The sequence below is a fragment of the Choristoneura fumiferana genome, chromosome 24 (genome assembly GCF_025370935.1).
Source record: "Choristoneura fumiferana chromosome 24, NRCan_CFum_1, whole genome shotgun sequence".
Taxonomy (NCBI): Eukaryota; Metazoa; Arthropoda; class Insecta; order Lepidoptera; family Tortricidae; genus Choristoneura; species Choristoneura fumiferana.
Window position 1 is genome coordinate 393,433 of NC_133495.1, and position 21,094 is coordinate 414,526.

General features: G+C 40.2%; 3 protein-coding genes across 7 annotated transcripts; 1 reads left to right on the forward strand and 2 right to left on the reverse strand.

The window, feature by feature from the left end:
• Positions 1 to 202: 202 nt before the first annotated feature.
• Positions 203 to 12,926, reverse strand: LOC141442020 (low-density lipoprotein receptor-related protein 1-like). Of its 2 annotated transcripts, none has more exons than XM_074106936.1 (14): positions 12,747 to 12,926; positions 11,071 to 11,218; positions 10,448 to 10,569; positions 9,408 to 9,591; positions 8,314 to 8,548; positions 7,847 to 8,012; positions 7,430 to 7,567; positions 6,322 to 6,484; positions 5,856 to 5,953; positions 4,050 to 4,185; positions 3,274 to 3,429; positions 2,706 to 2,836; positions 2,049 to 2,180; positions 203 to 799 (listed from the first exon to the last, which is right to left on the reverse strand). In XM_074106936.1, exons 1-14 carry the CDS (start codon positions 12,835 to 12,837, stop codon positions 660 to 662), a joined length of 2,040 nt encoding a protein of 679 aa, XP_073963037.1. In that variant the 5' UTR covers positions 12,838 to 12,926; the 3' UTR covers positions 203 to 659. The 2 variants fall into 2 exon arrangements, with proteins under 2 accessions (XP_073963037.1, XP_073963036.1); XM_074106935.1 differs by having other exon boundaries at positions 11,071 to 11,224.
• A 1,639-nt stretch (positions 12,927 to 14,565) lies between these two features.
• On the reverse strand, positions 14,566 to 19,874 carry LOC141441862 (uncharacterized). Of its 2 annotated transcripts, XM_074106757.1 has the most exons (4): positions 17,728 to 17,922; positions 16,997 to 17,078; positions 15,544 to 15,644; positions 14,566 to 15,304 (listed from the first exon to the last, which is right to left on the reverse strand). In XM_074106757.1, the coding sequence occupies exons 1-4, from the start codon at positions 17,779 to 17,781 to the stop codon at positions 15,173 to 15,175; spliced, it is 369 nt and encodes a 122-aa protein (XP_073962858.1). In that variant the 5' UTR covers positions 17,782 to 17,922; the 3' UTR covers positions 14,566 to 15,172. The 2 variants fall into 2 exon arrangements, with proteins under 2 accessions (XP_073962858.1, XP_073962859.1); XM_074106758.1 differs by lacking the exons at positions 16,997 to 17,078; positions 17,728 to 17,922 and adding an exon at positions 19,757 to 19,874.
• Positions 17,525 to 21,092, forward strand: LOC141441861 (dynein light chain roadblock-type 1-like). 3 transcript variants are annotated; one of them, XM_074106756.1, is made up of 4 exons: positions 17,525 to 17,606; positions 20,256 to 20,343; positions 20,420 to 20,520; positions 20,681 to 21,092. In XM_074106756.1, exons 2-4 carry the CDS (start codon positions 20,298 to 20,300, stop codon positions 20,843 to 20,845), a joined length of 312 nt encoding a protein of 103 aa, XP_073962857.1. In that variant the 5' UTR covers positions 17,525 to 17,606; positions 20,256 to 20,297; the 3' UTR covers positions 20,846 to 21,092. The 3 variants fall into 3 exon arrangements, with proteins under 3 accessions (XP_073962857.1, XP_073962855.1, XP_073962856.1); XM_074106754.1 differs by lacking the exon at positions 17,525 to 17,606 and adding an exon at positions 19,540 to 19,654 and having other exon boundaries at positions 20,681 to 21,091; XM_074106755.1 differs by lacking the exon at positions 17,525 to 17,606 and adding an exon at positions 20,068 to 20,143.
• The last annotated feature ends 2 nt before the right edge of the window (positions 21,093 to 21,094 follow it).

Consider the following 21,094-nt stretch of genomic DNA (forward strand, 5'->3'; position numbering starts at 1 on the left):
GATTAGACAGATATATAGTTAAACTTAAACTTAAACGAAAATAAATAGGTACATTGATGACGACTTACATACCTACATTCTAACTTGGTTAGTATTCTGAGGTTTTCTTCTGTTTTAGGGTATAAGTAAGGACAGCGCCATCTGCCAGCTATTAAAATACTTATATAACCTACTTGGATTATGCAAAAAAAAAACATTTACATGCAAATAAAATCTTTATTGATCAATAACGATAATTAAGTACTTACTTAGTCTATTTTGTTTAAATCTAACAATAAATGCAAAAGTTGAGATGTTAGTAAGTACTTCATCAGTTTCACACTATAACGGCTCGAACGGCTCATCGGATTTGGATGAAATTTCAAGTTGCGCGTATTTTTGAATAGATTCATTCGCTAAAAAGTAAATAGAGTCTATACTTATAGCAACTCGTCAGAAATCAGTTTGACAAATTATCAGGTTGCCTTTAAGAGCGTTTATACCTGCTGAGTAAACAAATTGACTTATATATTAAGAAGTGTTCTAACAGACAATTTTTTTTACTTTCATTCAATTTTTATGGAATAATCGAGAAAAACTAACAAAAATGCAACGTTGCCAGCTGGCAGCGTTTATACCTGCTGAGCTCAGCATTAGGTATAGTTTACTACATATATGGTTTAGCTGGCCACGTGGCCGCAGCGTGTATTGTCTCTGGCGAGCGGCGCGCGGCCCGCGGCGCACGCGCACGTGCGGGCTTCCGGCGTCGCCAGGCACAGCTCCGCGCAGCCGCCGTTGTCGTCCGAGCACGCGTTGCGACCTAGACGACCATGAAGTATCGTAGGAGTAATTACCACCCAAAACTACCACAAGACTACACTTTGACCCAATGAAGGATAACTTTAGCTCATAATATTATTATCATTATTATTATTAGGGCCAGTACAGAGGGACTGCATTACAACTGCAACGTACTGCACCTGTTGACTCTCCATATAATTCAAATCGCAGGCAGCGTGCAGTTTGTGCCGACTTTTTTTTTTTTTTTTTTTTTTTTTTTTTATTCGATTGGATGGCAAACGAGCAAGTGGGTCTCCTGATGGTAAGAGATCACCACCGCCCATAGACACCTGCAATAGAACTGCAATGACTAATGTATGGGCAGTCAACAGTAAGCAGTTACGTTGCAGTTGGAATGCAGTCCGTCTGTACTGGCCCTTATTTATTATTATTGTCTTAGGAATATAGAAGGGTTTAACAAAAAACGTAAAAACGCGGGTGGTGCTAAAAGCAACTTGGCAATGTGCTATAATTTCAATGCAATAAAAAATCTGGATCGAGAATAATGGCCAAAGTTACCCTTCGGGACTTAAGTAACCTGACCTTAAGTTAATATTTATAACATGTAAGGTAAATGTCCGAGTGCTCGACGCGCTAATGACCAATAGACGACTCCCTGATGTCACCTCTATTGCTAATGACATAAGATTAAAGATGCCATCAATTGGGACAGTGACGAGCACTCGTACGTTTAGCTTAGTGGCAGTGGAGCTAGTACCTACAGCGGTCACTTTAGGGTCTCCCCGCAAATGTCGGCGTTCAATCGGCTAGTCGATCAAAAATACCTATTACATTATGTCAAAACACTAAGAGCAAAAATGACGTTAATCGGCTCTAGCTTTGACTATTTTTTGCACACATTGCAATTGCGCGTCGATAGATGTGGTGAGATTAGGTGCCTGGATAAGGCGCCAAAAGCTAATTTAAATGGCGGTTTTTGAGAGGCGAACTGCTCTGTGGCAAGAGGATTAAATACCACGAAAAAGGATGCAAAACATAGAGCCGTCTTTAACCTGTTGGGGTATTTGGGTCCTTTTTGACAAAGGGCCCCCTACATCGACTTTATGAGTTCAAGCTATGAAGTTGATGGGCCCCAAATATTGGAGTCATGTCAGAGTGCATATTGAGAAGAAGGGGCCTGGTGTAACAAGAAATTACACGCGAAAAAGTGTGTGTTCTCTATGTAACTTGTGATCAATATTCCATGTCTTCTTCACAAAAATACTGACCAACACGCGCGCTCTTCGTCACTACCCTGATGTCATACAAAGGCGGCGTCATCGAGTCCACCAACGAGATGTTTCCGTCAACAGTCATCCGCCGCAACAGCCCGGAACCTTGCTCGCTCCACAGCAAGTCATCTGCAAAACGACAATTAATTGCTTGAATTTTGTTATCTCTGGTACTCTTTATTGTACACCAGAAATAGACTAATGCTAATAGATCAGGTTAATGGACTGCAGCCTTTCATCTTGTCCCTCCGCTATCACACTTGCAAGATGTGTGCTTGTTTTAGTTCAGGTAACCTGCCTTCCTACACTTCCACATAAGCCAACACATTAGTATATAACAGATTATGTATGTAGGACGCCCACCAATGGACAGATGATTTGGTTAAGGCCTGGGATTCACAGTGGATGAAGCCGCGTCCATCCGAAACAACTACTGGATGTCTATGGAGGAGGCCTATGTCCAACATGGACGTCCGATATATTATGATGATGTTAGTCTTCCAATTTCTACGGCGAATCTAGAACCTCTATAAGGTTTCGTCCCCAACCCAACGGCTATCTGTTCTCAGTGCTATATGTGGCTTGTCCGTTGCCACTTCAACGAGTTAATTTGCTTGGCTAAGGCGGTGATCTTCGTTCTTCTAAGAAACTTACCGTTAAGGAAAGCCAGTCCATAGGGTTGTTTAAGAGGAGTTTGCGCCTTGGTGGTCCGCTGAGTCAGGATGGTGGCGCGCTTCTTGTTCACAAGATGAAGTCTCTCTATCTTGTTTAGTTGAGTATCGCACCTGACAATTACATCAGAATGTCAGTAGGTACGTATCACCAAAAACAGGCGTATTTGCTGTACGGCTAGTTAGCCATTGTTTTCGTACGATATCAGCTCCTTCTCCAAATCCGATGGAGGACAGAGTATTTTATCTACTTAGTGGTTGAGCTTCTTCAAATAAAGACCTAAAACTAAAGGTCTTAATCGCGTTGCCCTTTGAAAATTTACTTAACGCACTTACTGATTTTTTTCTCAATCTTTTGTAGCTCGGTATAGGTAGAGTCATTCACGATGACGCGTGCCGTGGTTCTTATTACAATGTCATTTATGTCTAATTTTGACAAAATCACGCGTCTTCGTGGATGGCACATGACCTCCTTGCCTTACCTTACTTACTAGGTAAGTACACTTAAATAAGTACATCTATAAAATGAACAGCAAGCTCTATTGACTCACCAGTAAAGAACTTCCTTCGCCTTGTCCAGCACGAGACCATTCGGCTTTATCACGTCTTCGGAGACAAGTTTGATTCGCCCGGATCCATCCATATTTGCAGCTTCTATGCCGCCGTAGAGCTCGGTCACCCCAGCCCATACCGACCAGTACATCATTCTGAAAAATAATTTGCTACAATATTAAGAAGCGACATTAGACATGGTTGGGTTGGGCCTTGCTCGGGACGGCTGGTGGCACCTACTCCGAGGTTTATTTAGCGAAATTTATATAAGTAGGTACCTAAAGTAACTGAAATGCAACCACGGGGTTCGTGAGTTAAACTTGTGTAGATCTGAATTACATTTATTGATTAATGTGGGATAGGTTACGCATCTAAGTAACTTAACTCTCTTTGATTATTGTACGCCTATCGGCAAAACATAATGTTGCATGCCAAATTTTTCCACCACTGTAATCAGTTATACATGTTTACAAGTAAATCACTTTGACTTTGACTTTGAAAGTTCAACAATCGGGACCTATAATGAGAATTTTAGAGCTGGTCACGATTTTGAATGGGTCCCAACTGTTGAACTTTTACCAACGAGTGTGTAGTGGTCAATCGAGCGCCGCAATGTAATGCAACTTGCACGATTTTTCCTGCAAGTCTAAACTCGGCTTTATGGGTAAATATTATTATCGGGCCGCATGTACACACCTAATGAGCTAGAGGTAGGAACTCTTGATTTTCTTGTCAACTGTCAGCGAACAGAATATAGTTACGGCGCTATGGTTACCTGCGTTCTGGATCCAGTATGATGCTGTAGGGATGGTAAGAGACCTGGCGGATGATCTCGCGGTGCTGCGCCGGCGCCGACAGCCGCGCCACCGAGATCAGACCCTGTCGTTCATCCGTCCAGTACAGATTGCGACCTACAAACCAGCCAGTATTATAGTTGGGCTTCCGCTGAAGTGGTTAAAAGGCGCCAGTACGCTCGCCGCTGATTGCATTTTGATACAAAAGTAGTTTCGTTCGTTCTAGTTTACAAACAACACATTGAAACAAAATAAAACTATGCGACTATAAAAATTACGTTCATATTTAATGTAACACAATAAAATCACATTTATTTTAAGTTATGTATGAGAAATGGAAATTCGTTATTGTTTTTTTTTTCGTTACATTTTATTTTAACCAAAAGTAAGTTAGTTTTAGTTCTTTTTTATTTATTTCTGTTAATTATTGTATATATTATTTGTTTGTTTATAAATAAATTTGATTACCAAAACTAATTATAAACATCGTAATGACTGCTCCCGTTTTAGTTGCAAAGTTGCGTTTTGATCCGTAGTGCTGCCTGTAAATTAAAACGAAACTTCGTTTGTATGGGGAATTGGGGACGCGAGCGTACCTACAGGGGACTCTTAATATGATAGAGCGTAAACTCGTAATTTGGTTAAATTACTGGCACTTGAGGTATCCCTTCTTAGGCCTCTAGGTTGGCCACGCATCTGCAATACCCCTGGTGTTGCAGATGTTTATGGGCGGTGGTGATCTCTTACTATCAGGAGACCCACTTGCTCGTTTACCATCCAGTCGAAAAAAAAAATACGGTTCAAAATGTATGCCGGCCGCCGCGAGCGCGACCTACTTTAAATTATTCATTAAAACTGTGAAAATGCTGTGATTGTGTGTTAACAGGATGTTTTATTGTGTGAGGAAAAGAGCCTCGGACTCTCGGACTAAGGAATAGAGCCAGAACAAACTATGAGTGAAAACCATATCTTGCTCAATCCGATTCCGCTAGTTAACTACTTGCCGTAGTTCCTTTGTGCCGTTCAACCAGAGATGTGCGAGAGTGCGATGATGTGTTGCGAGGAATGAGTTTTTCATAAACCAATAGAAACGCTTCATTTACCTATTCTAGCACAGCACATCTCTGGTGGAAACAGGTGAGCGGAACGAGGCGAGGTAAATGAAACTTTTCTATTGGTTGATGAAAAACACACTCGCAACACATCCTCTCCCCTCAGCCTTACTAAGTTAAATTGGTAAATTCTGCATATTTTCGCTCCGCGCCGCTTCCTTAGCCTCGTGACTCCTCGCGTACTTTATAAAGGACCAATTAACACTAAGAATAACGGGCGAATGTACTTTATACTCGTAATAAATTGTTCATTAAAAAAATATATATCACGGGACAATTCACACCAATTGACCTAGTCCCAAAGTAAGCTTAGCAAAGCTTGTGTTATGGGTACTAAGCAACGGATAAATATAATTATATAGATAGATACATAAAACATTAAATACATATTACGAGTAAACACCCAAGACCAGAGAACAAACATTCGTATTTTTCATACAAATATCTGCCCCGACACGTTACGGGAATCGAACCCGGGACCTCAAGCTTCGTAGTCAGGTTCTCTAACCACTAGGCCATCTGGTCGTCGTCGTCGGTCATTGAATAAATAATTTCAAGATTTTTTTTAATAATATCCAAAATAACAAACCTGGTGAACCACGTTTAGGCCTAAGTACTACGTCTGTTAGAAAAGATAGGACTCAGGAGGTTAGAGCGGACTCTGAAGAACCTTACCCATCCAGTCAATCGCCAGCCCGTAGCACTCGTACAGACGGTCTTTGATGAACACTTCCCTCCCAGTTCCATCCAGTTTCTGCCGCATGATTTGATTTCTGTAAAGAAAAAATAAATAAGTTTGTTAAAAAAATGTATATTTTTATACTAGCTTTTTTGCTGACTGTACTTTATGTTGACTGTATGCATTGTCATGTAAACTACGTTTCTGTACCAATGTCAAGTCGATGCTATAACCGTTAAGGAGTTCCGTCCTGCGGAAATGATCCTGGCTGGACCACCAAGATATCACTACCAGATTATGGTATTGTCACCAGGTTTACATAAGTATGCCAAATTTCAAGTCAATCCGACTATTAGAAGTAGAACAAATTCATCTTGCAAGATTTTTCAAGTACAGTCAGGAAAAAAATCTGGTATTAAAAAATATTTTTTTTTATCAAAAACATAACTCATAAACACTTACAAGTCGAAGAAGTATATGTACTCCGTCTCCATGTCGATATCAGCGACCGTAGGTTTATGGCCGGTGGCCGGAGCGGCGACCATCTCGATAGACGGGGGCGCCCGGACCTCCACCAGAGGGGGGTTGCCGCGGGAGACCAGCATAAAGGTTCGTAGCTGTATACCTGCGATTATAGGCTGGTATCTTGAGAAATTATAAGTATTAGACACGTTTTGTTTAAACTTTTCAGTTAAAATTATGTTAAAATTATGAAAACGTAGCCAGTTAAAATTATGAAGACGGAACCAGTTAAAATTATGAAGACGTAGCCAGTTAAAATTATGAAGACGGAACCAGTGAAAATTATGAAGACGTAGCCAGCCAGTTAAAATTATGAAGACGTAGCCAGCCAGTTAAAATTATGAAGCCATAACCAGCCAGTTAAAATTATGAAGACGTAGCCAGTTAAAATTAAAATTATTTTAAGACGTTTTGAATTTTTTTTTTCACCGAGGTAACTAAGCATGCATGCTGAGAATGGGTAAATTAAGGACACTATATGATTTGAGGACAGTATGATGCCATGTATGCTTTTCCAAAAAAAAAGAAACGATGCTTCTGGGTCATATGTCTAGACGCAGATACAAACTTTTCCAACCACTAATGATGAGCATATTGGCTGCGAAAAATCAGCAAAGCCATAGTGTGCTTGATGTTCCTAATTTTCACTGAGCCCGGGACATGGGCGTACCCAGGGGGGGCAAAGAGGGGCAGCTGCCCCCCCCCTGGATTTTGTTTACCTCCCTACTAACCACTCACATGCTTTGACTTTTGACTAGAGTTGCCAAAAGCATGTGAGTGGCTAACTATCTACTGTTGTCGATAAAAGTTCTTATTTTCAATACAGTATATTTAATACGTGGATTTTGACTAGGTGCTTATAAAATTTGATTTGCCCTCCTCTGGCTCAGAACCTGGGTACACCCATGGGCCCGGGATGTATCATACACCCCTATCCTTCTCAATCTGAGAGGCCTGTTGTGCGCCTGTTGGGACGCACCCAAAACCCCAGAAAAAAAAGAAGAAAAGGCCTCAGGTGATGGATGAAAATGTTCTTATAAATACTCACGCGTACAAACTCCGTGCTGGGCCGCGTCAAGTTGGAACCCGTGCTGGCACAGGCAGCGTGCCACTGGCGTGCCTCCGTTGTACGCCGTCACGCAAATATGCTCGCAACCTCCGTTATAATCCGCACAAGGATGCCACACTATAGCAAAGAATATAGTCATTACTTTATTTAGCCATGTAGGCTTAGGAGCGTTTCAACTGCCTGTTCCCGTGTCCCGTATGTTTTCCCGTAAGTTACCGATTTGATTTAGCGCTGCCTCCCTTCTGCTGGAGGGTGGCCTGCTGCTGCATGCGCAAACTGTCAGTGCCTACCCTGGCACGTCTATGTTACTGTCTCTGTGTAGATGAACATAACTTGCCAGGACCATGATCATGATTGGCATACACCATAAATGAGCAATTGATCATGATATTTTACCTCGAGGTTGTCGGCGTCCGTGGTAGACTACTGCTGTAGAAGGAAACCCCTCAACGGTGGTATAAGTTTCATTCCCTTTGAGTGGTGTCATAAATATGCCGCGATACCCAGGCAAGTACAGCGTGGAATTGAACCAGGAGAATACTCTGATGTTCCTGTTGTATGCCTGCACGGAAATAAAGTCCTTATTGCTAACTTTATGTATTAGATATGTATCTTAAAAAACTGTATCATAGGAAGGAAGAGATGTGGACGTTTAATTCCGACTCCGTTAATCTATATATTCGAGATCGTGCATAGGCAAAAATATCCTTCTCCTCAACGACCAAAACCTGAATTAAGGGTTTTTACCTATTCCCGATCAAATTTATTATGTAGTTAGAAGAATACGACGTTATTATAGGTAGGTATAAGTATTTATCTTGTAACATACTTAATGTAGAAATCAAATCAATGAGTGAACTTACTTCTTCAATCTTGTACACTGTGGTCTGTCCAGTGCCATCGTAATTGCTTTGCTCAATGGTATCCTCCTCTCCATCTACCCAGAATATCAGTTTGTTGACAATGTCCAGCGTCAGGGCTTTAGGATGACAGGCTTCAGAGCAAGCCTTCGGAAGTAGACCGTTGACTTCGTTGCCTGCTAAGTCACTGCGGACCAGGCGCGATGGAGAAGTGTTGTTTTGGGACCAGAAAACGAACCTGTTAGGTTAAAATTATAGTTAATGATGCTTACGTGCAGAGAAGCTAGCACGAAATTCGAAAATCGAAGTTCGTACCATACCGTCCCTTTCACTCTCGTTTTAAATAATATAAGCTTCAGCGGGACGGCAAGACACGAAATTCGAATTTTGCACTTCGTAGTAAAGCGCCAGGTTCCTTCGAGCTTTCAGAAAGTTATCCGATTCGCATTCATCATTCATTCAGCATCCCAGGCTCCAAATAGCGTACCTACTATGTTATTTTATTATTATTTTAATTACCTACTTTGAATGTAAGTAATTTTAAAGTAAAAAAAAAATACCTTGTTGAGTTGCCGATTTCTTCCCTGAGGTTTTTACCGGAAAGATAGTAGAATCTTCGACATTCATAAGTGCTTGCTTGGATATATTGACGAATGAAAATAACTGGTCATAATTTTCCATACAACCTTTGACCTGTGGCTTTGCTCGCGTAAACCATTAGAACTGGCATCGAATTGAAATTCCAGGATTTTATGTCTATCTCGCATGAACAACGGGATAAAAAGTAACATTACGGGTATGTTATTTGACATACCTACTGTATGCTCTCTACATTTGTTTGTTTGTTTTAGCGAGAAACAGTAACAAACAAATACGAAAGCACTCGCAAACTTCCGCATTTATATTACCTTAAGCGATAAGGCCACCTGCTTACGTTATAATTTTCTCTCTGTGTAGCTCTCCTGAGTATAGCTTACTATTTCTGGTGTACATACATACATACAATAGACGTACTTAGGTGTGGTATTGTATTGTATTACATTGTAGCAGGAAGGAGTGAAAATATAAGTTTAATGACGCGCTTATTACGAACATACCCAGCCGCTTGACCCTGTTTTGCAGGCGGGGTAGGGTCCACGGCGAGCCCTTGTGGGTCCTCCACGTCCCGGTGCAGCATGCGGCAGTGCTGTAGAGAGCCGTCGCAGGCGTACAGACAGCGCTGCTGCTTATCAGCGAAGTACCAGGCACCAGAAGCCCAGTCGTACGCGATCGAAGTTATCGCTGGAAGCAGCCAGTAATAAAGAGTTCAATTAGGGTTTCTTGACACGCGAAATAACGCGGAAGAATTCATTATCTCATCTCGACTTGCGTACGATCAAGGAAACTGAATCACTTGCCAGGGTGGAACCTTTTCATAACCAATTTCTCTATGGTTTCTGTGGTGATCAAGGTGATGTATGGGATGTCAACATGACATTATTAGCACAAAGGTTCCACCCTGGTAGGTAACATCAGCCTAATATGTGGTCTACCACCCCGAAAGTTGATAATCGTTTGCATGTTACAAAACAATAATGCCAATCAATAGACGGTCTGTCAACTTGAAAGTTCGACTATAGCGTATTCATTTGATAGGAACTTGATTAAAAATTGATAGTCCAATTATTTGGCTGATGGTACGTGATTCAGTTTCCTTGACTGTACGTCTCACTGCAGGACGCAGGCTTCCTCTCAGAATGAGAGAGCTTGGATCGTAGTTCCCACGCGGGTTAGTACGGATTGGAAACTTCACACTTTTGCAGGTTGTAGGACCTTGTGCAAGGTCCGCCCGGATTGCTACCACCATCTTGCTCGCTAATCCTGCCGTGAAGCAGCAGTGCTTGCACTGTTGTGTTTCGGCGTGGAGAGTAAGACAGCCGGTGAAATTACTTACTTGAGGTATCCCATCTTAGGCCTCTAGGTTGGCAACGCATCTGCAATACCCCTGGTGTTGCAGATATTTTTGGGCGGTGGTGATCTCTTACCATCAGGAGACTCACTTGCAAAAAAAACAGCATTACATTTTTTCGCCGGTGGGTGCAGGTTTCCTCACGACAAGACTCTCCCTTAAGTTAAACTAAAATGAAGAGTTTCTCACAAAATTGCGACGGGAACAGCGTAGGGTTTGGGAGGTCCCAGCGCTGGGAAAAGTTGTCCGCCGATGCGCACCTGAAGGCCGATAGCCTGGAGAGTACGGTGGGCTGCACGTAGCAAAACGACCTGAAATAGAATAGACATTTAGAGTGCGAGTAAATATTTCTTTTCTATTCTAAATGGACCCCAGTCCGGATCCGGACCGCTGACTTATTGTGTGGACCTGTTCTCAATCCAAAACAATTTTTTCTCGTTCTTAACGCATTATGAACTAAAAGAATTCTTTGCTCCCCCGCGACTCCCGCCCTTTGTCGCGGGTGAGCAAAGAAATTATTTTATTAAAACAGGCCGGTGATTTAGACATGATAAAGTAACAAAGAAACAGACTTACAAATTCCGCATATACTTACTTATAATATTAGTGGGACAGAGATCACCAAATGGCGGACCGCAGTCCGGGTCCGGACCGCCGACCTATTTTGTCCGCACCTTATTTTCAAATCACAACAATTAACGAACTCAACGAATTAATTCGCAATTTAATAGTCATACTTAGCGAAATCACAACTCGAACTCAACGAATTAATTCGCATTAATTGTCATGCTTAGCGTAATTTCACGGCTTACCTATTTTGATAGTTAAAATCGATTGTGGTTACATATCCGTGGCCATAACCGAAGCTGTAGCGTTTGTCTGTGAAGTCTATGGGTCTCGGGGGCCACATGCGGTGCATGCTGGAGAGGGTCACCACGAGCACGGACGGAGGTTCCTCGGCTGCATCTAGACAAATTTCGTTTTTAGGGTTCCGGAGCCAAAATGGCAAAAACGGAAGTCTTATAGTTTCGCCATGTCTTTCTGTTTGTCTGTCTGTTTGTATGTCCGTCCGCGGCTTTGCTCAGGGACTATCAATGCTAGAAAGCTGTAATTTTGCACGGATATAAATGTAAACTATGCCGACAAAATGGTACAATAAAAATTTTGACGTAAAGTGTTGGTGATTTTTTTTTCTCATCGCACCCTATAGTTTGGGTATCGTTTTGGATAGTTCTTTTAAAACCATTAGGGGTTTGCTAAGACAATTTTTCAATTCAGTGATTTGTTGCAAATTTTCATTAAAATTGAGCCCCCCTCCCCCCTCTAAAATCTGTTTTTTTTTTAAATTCATGATCGTAGTAAGTATATCAAACTTTCAAGGAAAACTATAACGCCTAAGTTTGCTTGAGAATTATTAGTAGTTTAAGGGGCTGTTTCACCATCCATTGATTAGTGTTAACCGACGGTTAAATGTGATGCCGTCTCCGTCTATTCGAACAAAACAAATAGAGACGGCATCACATTTAACCGTCAGTTAACACTAATCAATGGATGGTGAAACAGCCCCTAAGAGTAAATAGCAGCCTAAGATATAAAATATACCTAAACTTGGAAGATTCCGTATAAAATACGAAATCCTTAGAAAAATAATACTTATTTTTTTTTGTAATGGCTACGGAACCCTATTTCGGGCGTGTCCGACACGCTCTTGGCCGGTTTTTATATTCTGGGGACTAGACCAGCATACATTGACCTTATCGTTAAATTTAGATAATATATCTGCTGCCAGGTGACTGTGACCAGGGGCTTTCAATTCAAGGTTCGTTTCAAATTATCGACCGCTTACTTTTTCAACGTCGTATCTGGCCATATTAAATTGCTTTAAAATCATCTTTATGTTGTATAAATGATAGAGTGTTGATTTTTTATACACAATTCGGGTAGATACAAATTTGAGAAAGTAAGCGGTCGATATATGCCTTCCATACTAATTGAGCCAAGCCGCGTACAGATGGACAAACGAAAAGAATTGTTTCCGATTTTAACCCTCGACGAAAAAGAGGGGTAGATACCTATTATAAGTTTGGCACCAATGTCTCTCTATCTGTTTGTCAGTGGCGTCGTAGCTCAAAAACGGATGGATCGATTTCGAAAGCGAGTTTACTTGCAGTACTTCTGAGCTATGTTTGATAATCGCTTCAGCCGCTTTTGAGATATTGAACTTTGAAATGATAATATAAAGGGTTTTCAACTATTCTAAATTAAAAAATTATATACCAACATGAAACTACCGTGAGACTCACTCATATTAAATATAATGACCCGGATAACTCACGTCTTAAATCGAGTTTAGCTCGACATGTTTCGGTGCTCCGAAGACGAAGGGCTACGGATTAGCCCGAAACATGTCGAGCTAAACTCGATTTAAGACGTGAGTTATCCGGGTCATTATATTTAATAATAATATACCATATAAATTTGTACTCACCTGAAATGGGTAGACACCCTGGCAACACAAACACAATCATCACCACCAAAGCCAGCAACACCCCCAACTCGACCAGTTTGAAACGGAACATTGTACTCAATATCTTCCAACACTAACAAAAAACAGGTCCACAAGAGACTGCTCTAAAATCTTAATTTATTAGGTATATACTTATACATTTATCATTACCTTCTGAAAAAAATACAGCAATAAACATAAACACATGTCAGGTAATTATAAGAAATTCGCAAAGGAGAGTCAAATGTATACAAAAAAAGTAGAATAGAGTCAAATTACTCGTACAATAAGATTCTAAAATTACAGGTCATTTAAATATATACTCATTGTAGAAATTGTAATTTAATGAGTAATTGACGAACAGCAATTTACTTAATTTTTTTCATGATAATTTATCGTTATTTGTCACCAAGTGGAGAAACTGCAAGATTACTTAGCGTACATGTATAAGATGCTAACACTGTCGAGACTGTTGGCTAACGAGTTTCTTCACCTAAGTAATGTTTGTCAAGACTGTTGGCTCAGTTCGAGTTTCTTCAAGTGTTTGCTTACTTATAAGGAAAACCAGTTCAAATATGGAGTCGAACAATACAAGCATACAAAGTGTCTCTAAATTAATCCAGAATATCATAGCAGATAGTTGAGTTAGTTTTACCGACTTGCAATCAACGTAAATCAGGGATCACTGCCACCCACGGACACACGCAACACGACGGGAATTACAGGTGTTGCTGGCGGCTTAAAATAGCGTTTTACTGCACTCTGCCTAACGCGACACAATGACTCCGTATTTAAAACACGAATGAATGAATCCCTCTAGTGCAATAGGATTATTTTGATATAAAAACTAAAATAAATACCTATTGTTATTTATACGTAGAACTAGGTACGCCATTATAAGGAAAACTTTAACAATAATATGGTCTATTATTATTACGGTCTATATGGTTGTAAACAAATCTCAAGCCTATTATGAAATACTTAACTGTGCTCACCTCACTCTAGCGCGTATGGTACAGTCAACGAGATTTTTTTGGTATCAATCAATCCAATCCCATTTTTAGGGTTCCGTAGTCAACAGGAACCCTTATAGTTTCACCATGCCTGTCCGTCTGCCTGTCCGCGGCTAAGCTCAGAGACCGTTAGTACTAGAACCACATATTAGTCACGCCGACAAAGTGGTAAAATATAATAAACTGAAAAAATTGTTTAGGGTACCTCCCTTAGACGTAAAGTGGGGCGATTTATTTTTTCTCGACTAACCCTGTAGTCTGTCTCATGTGTATACCTCCCTCGAGTGCTCGGCGGTGAGAGGTAGTCCCGTGATGACGGTGGCTACGGAACCCTATCTTCGGCGTGTCCGTCACGCTCTTGGCTGGTTTTTTTATATAAGAGGGGGAAAACGAGGGCTTAGCTTACTTCATGCCAAATTTAATATTAATTTCAATCTAATGTCTTCAAACAGACAGACAGACATATAGGCACCTTCGTGGGCGCCGGTAGGATTATTCTCAAAAGGGTGCATTGCATCTTGCATCTGCATAATAGGGAGGTGCATATAAAATTGTAATTTTAAAGGTTCCATTCTGTATCTTAGTTTAGTTCTATATTTATTTTCTTTTTACGCCAGGGGGGTGCAAGTGCACCCCCTTACACCCCCACCCCGGGCCCATGGGCACCTTAAAGGTTGCTTTATCCTTTCGAAAACCGGAACCATAATTTCAATTTTTAAACAATAATAAAAAACCATCCACAAATAGGCTTCCATTAAAAAATGGAATGAAAACTCAAACTCCGATTAAATAATATATAATTTTATTGCATTATTATTATTACACAGCATCTATATCTAGGTAGGTGTACAAAGTGATGTGACTGACTACTGGAGTTAAAGATTTGATTTCTTGTCGCTTACATAAGTGCTCCAATGAGCCAATTTCTATTTTCTAAATGTTTTTCGCTGTCTACTCTATTAAATGGCATTGTGTATGTCCATTTCAAGTGTAAAGCATACTACAAACCCAGTTTAGGAACTTAACTAAGTATGGTAGTTTTATAAAAATACGGCTTTGTCCATCGGAGGACAATTTTGCCAGTGTCCATCAGTGGGTTTTGACGTTATACGGTACACAATTCAAGAAAACGAAATATGAGAAGTAATATTGGATGAACGATGACCGCTTTGAAACTAATCGAGTCTTTAAAAAAAAATGATTAAACATGATATACCATGATGCTGCTGTCAAAGGCATTAGTGTTGCAAACCTAATGTTCCTTGAAGATCATAGAGGTGCGCTAAGGGATTTCTCGAAGCTTTCACGGGATAGGGAACTACTTAACTGGTCTAGTTTAATTCTTCGATGGAAACTAAGTAAGCCGGTGGCTGAAGACCATGGTCATTTCTGTGACTACTGTTTTTTGTGCTTCCGTTTCCTGCGGGACCTGTAGACGACGCACGCAATGCAGTGGTCCGCCGGTGCTACCACTATCTCGACGGACTTTGTTTCTATCCGGTACGCTATCAGCTCATCTAGGACATCCTAGAATAAAAAAAATCTTTGATATAGGTAAGTACGCAACAGCTACAAGATGTTTTATTGACCAGCAGCTCTTCCAAGTATTTTCGACGCGTCTTTCGATTTCTTCGTCTTGTCTGTTGTTGAAAGAGACACTTGGCCCAAATAAATACCCGCATAATACGCAACGCACGGTAAGTATAGCCTGGTTATCCTGAATTGGCCTGGAATATTCAGACAGTCCCACCATCATTTTCACTTACTATCTCACTGATGGCGTTGCGGATGACGTCAGTGAACACCGGCAGCTTGGTGACCAGTGCTGCTGACACGCTCTCAGGAACTGTGCTTAGCTTGATCAGGCCTGGAACATTCGTTTACTCTCAACAACGCGTAAACTCACGATGTTTTAAAGTTTCGTATGTCTTTACTAAAGCGTGCAGTGGCTCAATTCCAGGGCAGGCAGTTGCCTACCCTATAGCCTAAACTACCAGTTGGTAGTTTGCGCCTGCAGCAGCGCGCCGTCTTCTCGCAACAGAGGGTAGGTAGGCAGCACTAGTGCTGCACGCCATTGGGGCTTAGGAGTAGGAGGTTAGCAAGATTTGACCTTGATAGGTTTGATAGACTATGATAGGCAGCTAACTAATTAAAACAAAAGTAAGCTGTGTAAAAACTTAAAGCCAGCCTAAATCGTAACATAGTAGACGGAAGCTACTTTCTGATGATTGTCGTCATGACAGCTTTTATCCTAATTAAGTAACTGTAAAATGTTATCATTCGGGTATTCTTTTCCACTTTCATAAATAAATTGAATTGAAGAAAGGATAATTTTTAAAGCCAGATAAACGTAGATAGTCTAATCTAATCTAAGCTATTTATTACTGAACCAGCTGCTAGATATACTTAGGTACACCTTTGGCCTCATCTGCATTTTTCATCAGGTGAGGTAGGGGTCGATCACGGGTCAGTTTTATGTAAAAAAAAGCGTAAAGGGCAAGTTCGCATACTTGTGGCTGGGCGGGGTTTTTCACTCATACCCAGATAAATTTACGATCTTCACCGAGCAGCACGAGCGAAAAAGCTCGGGTGCCCCTTTTATTTCGCATAGCATTAATTGTCCTAATATGAATTCGCATAACAGAATTGTGCATAACAACTTTCTATCTCTTGATCACATAGTAGGTATAGTCGACCAAGAAATTGGTTTCCACCCTAATGTTTAATGTCATTTGTAGCGCTTAAAAAGTCAGAGCCTATATTCCACTCACAAGTCAATATGACGATCAGCCCTATTGTTTTATATCTGAAGTAGGAACTGTAATTAAAATTGGTAAAGCACTTTCTTGGTCGACCATACATATAATCATCATCATCATCATCAGCCGGAAGACGTCCACTCCTGAACAAACGCTCCCTCCTCCCTTAGAACGCCACAATGAACGACAACTCGCCACTTGCAGCCACCGGTTTTCCGCTACTCTCACGTTGTCGTCAATCCACCTGGTGGGAGGCCTGCCAACGCTTCGTCTTCCGGTTCGTGGTCGCCACTCGAGGACTTTTCTCCCCCAACGGTTATCTATTCCTCGAGCGATGTGGCCCGCTCATTGCCACTTCAACTTGCATAATTTTCCAGCTTTGTCGGTGACTTTAGTTCTTCGACGAATTTCCGTATTCTGGATTATATCAAGGTACTTAAATTTAATGCAAAGAACTAACTATTCTCTAAATAGAGCACGCCAAGAACATGGTGGATTTCATCGATGCGACAAATGGTGTCTATTGTTTCCTTTGTAAATACCTGAAACAGCCATTAATTAAGTATTGCTATTGTTTTATTTATTTTTTAATGTAATTTTATTATGTTTTATGCAATGTGCGAGAAGCGAATAAAATATTTCTATTTCTAAGTAATTGGGATCTGAACCACTAAATAGTACGGTAGTACTATAAGTTATTCTGTGTCTGAACTTAAGATATAAGTAAGTATTGGTTTTTTTAGCAAAAAATAACATAACTAAAAGCTAATTTATTTCGCTTTCGCAAAAGAACTTTATTATGAAATCACACAGAGCGATTTTGTCCAACACCAACCAAGTTACGGGCCAGTGTTTCGTATTTATTGAGATTAGGTAACGTGTTCTTTTGTTACCCGACAGCCGGAAGAAGGGTTATTTTTGTCAAGAGTAGATGAGAGTAGATGAAGTAAATATTTGATATTCATTTCAGCTTTATACCTCCACGTGTCTCTGAGAAAAAGGGATCTTGAAAAACTGACACTCAAACGGACAATAAAGTGATCCCACAAGGGTTCTGTTTTCCCTTTCAGGTACTGAATCCTAAAAAGTCATTAATCGCTTGACTCAGCAATGCCGCCAGCTCTAGCCCTAGGATCTAAATAGGAAGATGAAATTTTGTACAGTTTCTTATCAAAATATAGAAAAATTTACCTCCGGTAGATCGCCTTGTAGGGATTTCATTTTATATTCTTCGTATTTGGACATTTAAATAAAAGGTCAATAACGTAGGTACCTAACAAGAATTAATAAATAGTTAAAAAACGTAACTAACAAAATACAACAAAACGCTCAAAAATATCAAACTATGCAAAATTACAAAATACATTTTTTGTAATGTCAGATATATAAAAATGCATTTCTATGTGGTTATGGCAAAATCCCAAAGGAACATTTCGTTGTAATAAAAAAATACAAAATGTATATTATACTCGTAATAACATAGCTAGTTTTGTTGATTTTTAATTTATTTAAGTACTCGCATTAGTTTTAAATAACTTTTAGTACCTATGAATATTTATGAACCTCAAGGTCTTTATATTGTTTTTGGTTTACCTGTATACTCATTAATGTACGACTGTATGTGTTTTTAAAACAATAAATTAATAAATAAATAAAAGAAATAAATATTATTAGCTTAGCAAAGCAAGCTTATGTTATGGGTACTAAGCAACGGATAAATATAATTATATTAGATAGATATACATACTTAATAAATACATATTAAACACCCAAGACCCGAGAACAAACATTCGTATTTTTCGTACAAATATTTGCCCCGACACGGGAATCGAACCCGGGACCTCAAGCTTCGTAGTCAGGTTCTCTAACCACTAACCACCACTACCACCACTAACCACTATAATATCGCTTACAATCTACAAGCCGTGGTGGCCTAGTGGTTTGACCTATTTATTGCCTCTCAAGCAGAGGAGTGCACCTCTGAGTTTTTCGAAACAGTGAAAATAACGTGACGAAACCTGCACACACCTTTGAAGAAACATAAAGGTTTGTGTGAAGTTCGTCCGTACTGGGCACGAGTGGAACTATGGTCTAAGCCCTCTCATTCTGAGAGGAAGCCTGTGCTCTGCAGTGGGACGTTATATAAGCGGAGAGATACAATTTACCAAAGCAAAAAAGGGTTCATAGGTTAGGTAATTATTTCTATCAACTGAAATGCTTGAAGAGTCTGCAAATCAATATTAAATTCGTTGACACGGTTACCTACTCATTCGATGTCTGATGCAGCAATTTTTTTAATTATGTTTCCCATTTTAGAACCATTGTACATTAATGGCTAATTTCGTGTCGATGCCATTAACAGTTGAAGAGCTCCGTCCTGCGGAGGCGATCCTGGCCGGACTACCAGGATATCACTACCTCATTATTTTATTACGTATTGTCACGCAATTTACATAAGTATGCCAAATTTCAAGACAATCCGACTACTAGTAGTGGGTCAAATTCAACTTGCATGATTTGACCCGCACATACCTACATAGATACATGTACATTTGATACATTGCAAGTTAAATAATACCAGCCTCATTGGAAGACTCGTTAACTTAAATCGTGTACAATTTGGGTCCATCACAAAAAAAATCCGTGGTGGCCTAGTGGTTTGACCTATCGCCTCTCAAGCAGAGGGTCGTGGGTTCAAACCCCGGCTCGCACCTCTGAGTTTTTCGAAATTCATGTGCGGAATTACATTTGAAATTTACCACGAGCTTTGCGGTGAAGGAAAACATCGTGAGGAAACCTGCACAAATCTGCGAAGCAATTCAATGGTGTGTGTAAAGTTCCCAATCCGCACTGGGCCCGCGTGGGAACTATGGCCCTCTTGTTCTGAGAGGAGGCCTGTGCCCAGCAGTGGGACGTATATAGGGTGATGATAATGACAAAAAAAATCCTGCCTTCACATTTCGTGACCCACTAGATAACAATAAACCACAAGTTATTCCTGTCAAAGTCGATAGATTGGATTAATTTATAATTCTGCAAATTTTATAATACAGCAAGTGCAATGAAGATATTGACCAACCTGTTGAAAGCAAGCAGAGATGAATGGCTCGTTCAAACGGTATAAGTACAAAAAGTACTCTTCCCTACTGCTGACGACTAGAGAGAAGCGAATAGAGCTAGTACAATGGTAGTCTAGTAGCTAATAGCACGTCGTACCTACTTAGTAAGAGCTCCATGGTTTTCACGGGCAGTACTTATGTGTTCCAGGATTAACTATTATTTTATTGACACCGGGACTACATCTATAGTAGTTTATCTAGCGAGAAAATACTCTATAGCTACTTAGTTGTTTCCTCGTCGGCGACAGCTGCACGAAAGCGAAATTTGTACCTTTATCTACATACATACTCGTAAAACGCTTAGTTTACTGGTTTTATTATTTTTTCATATTCCATGTTTTTTGTTGATTATACTTTTTGCTCACCGTACTTGCATTTACTATAAAACTTAGGTACATTTCGTCACCACTTTGAAAAAATCCCGTATTTCAAATCAATACGTCAACAATTGACCCTTGAACCCTCATCTTTGAGTTAACCATCGATTTGTAAGTACTACCAGTTTTTTTTTAAGTAATGAAGTTAATTAAATTCGATTTCCAAGATTCAGCCCAAAAATGGCAAATATATACCTATCTTTAATAGAATACGATGTTGCAGACGGCGTCCATAAACGAAGTGAATCCCATAATAGATCGCATCATGGAAGATGAGTCCGTGGAAGTAGTGGTGATGGCGAATACAGAAGGTTATAACAGTAATGTATTCTTAGATGATGGGTTTGAAGCAGACATAAATGCAAAAACGGAACTTAATTGTTTTAGGATTGCCAATATTGACCAACGTAAATGTACTCGGTGCGACCAACTACGCTACAGCCATCCATCGCTTGAGCACGATGGTGCAGAACATAATTAAAGAAATGGTTTGTACAGTCTTACTAAAAGTAATCAGGAACCTTACTAGGGCTAGATGAAAGACGTTAGAATTGATGAGTGTGTGGTGCTCAATACGAGCATATTCTTGAGGTTTAGAGAGATGGTTTGTTCCCTACTGCCTATCCTATCCTTAAAACTTATCCTCAGGATCCCTTCGACGAGGCACTGGTCTTCCGTATGAAGACCAGCAAAGCCGAGGTAATGACGGCACCGCACAAAGAATTCAGCATCATTATTGTCCAGCAGGCCAGACAAAAGAAGAACATGAAAAAGAAGAGGAAACAACGCGCCAACAAGAGCATGGAAACTTAATGCATGTTTAAGTTAGACGACTTTATTTAACCATGATACATAGACATGAGACGTAAGTGGAACAATCTATGTATAGGACTAGTTTATGAGCTAGAAGGCCCCAGCTTGAAGAATTAAGAAGTGCACGCATTGGCAGCATATCAATGAACGAATACATGAGTAATCTGTTTATGCCATCATGTCTGAGTATCCATGGTAGTTTCTAATTATAAATGTAATTTGATTAGACTTAATCAATAAAAACATAAG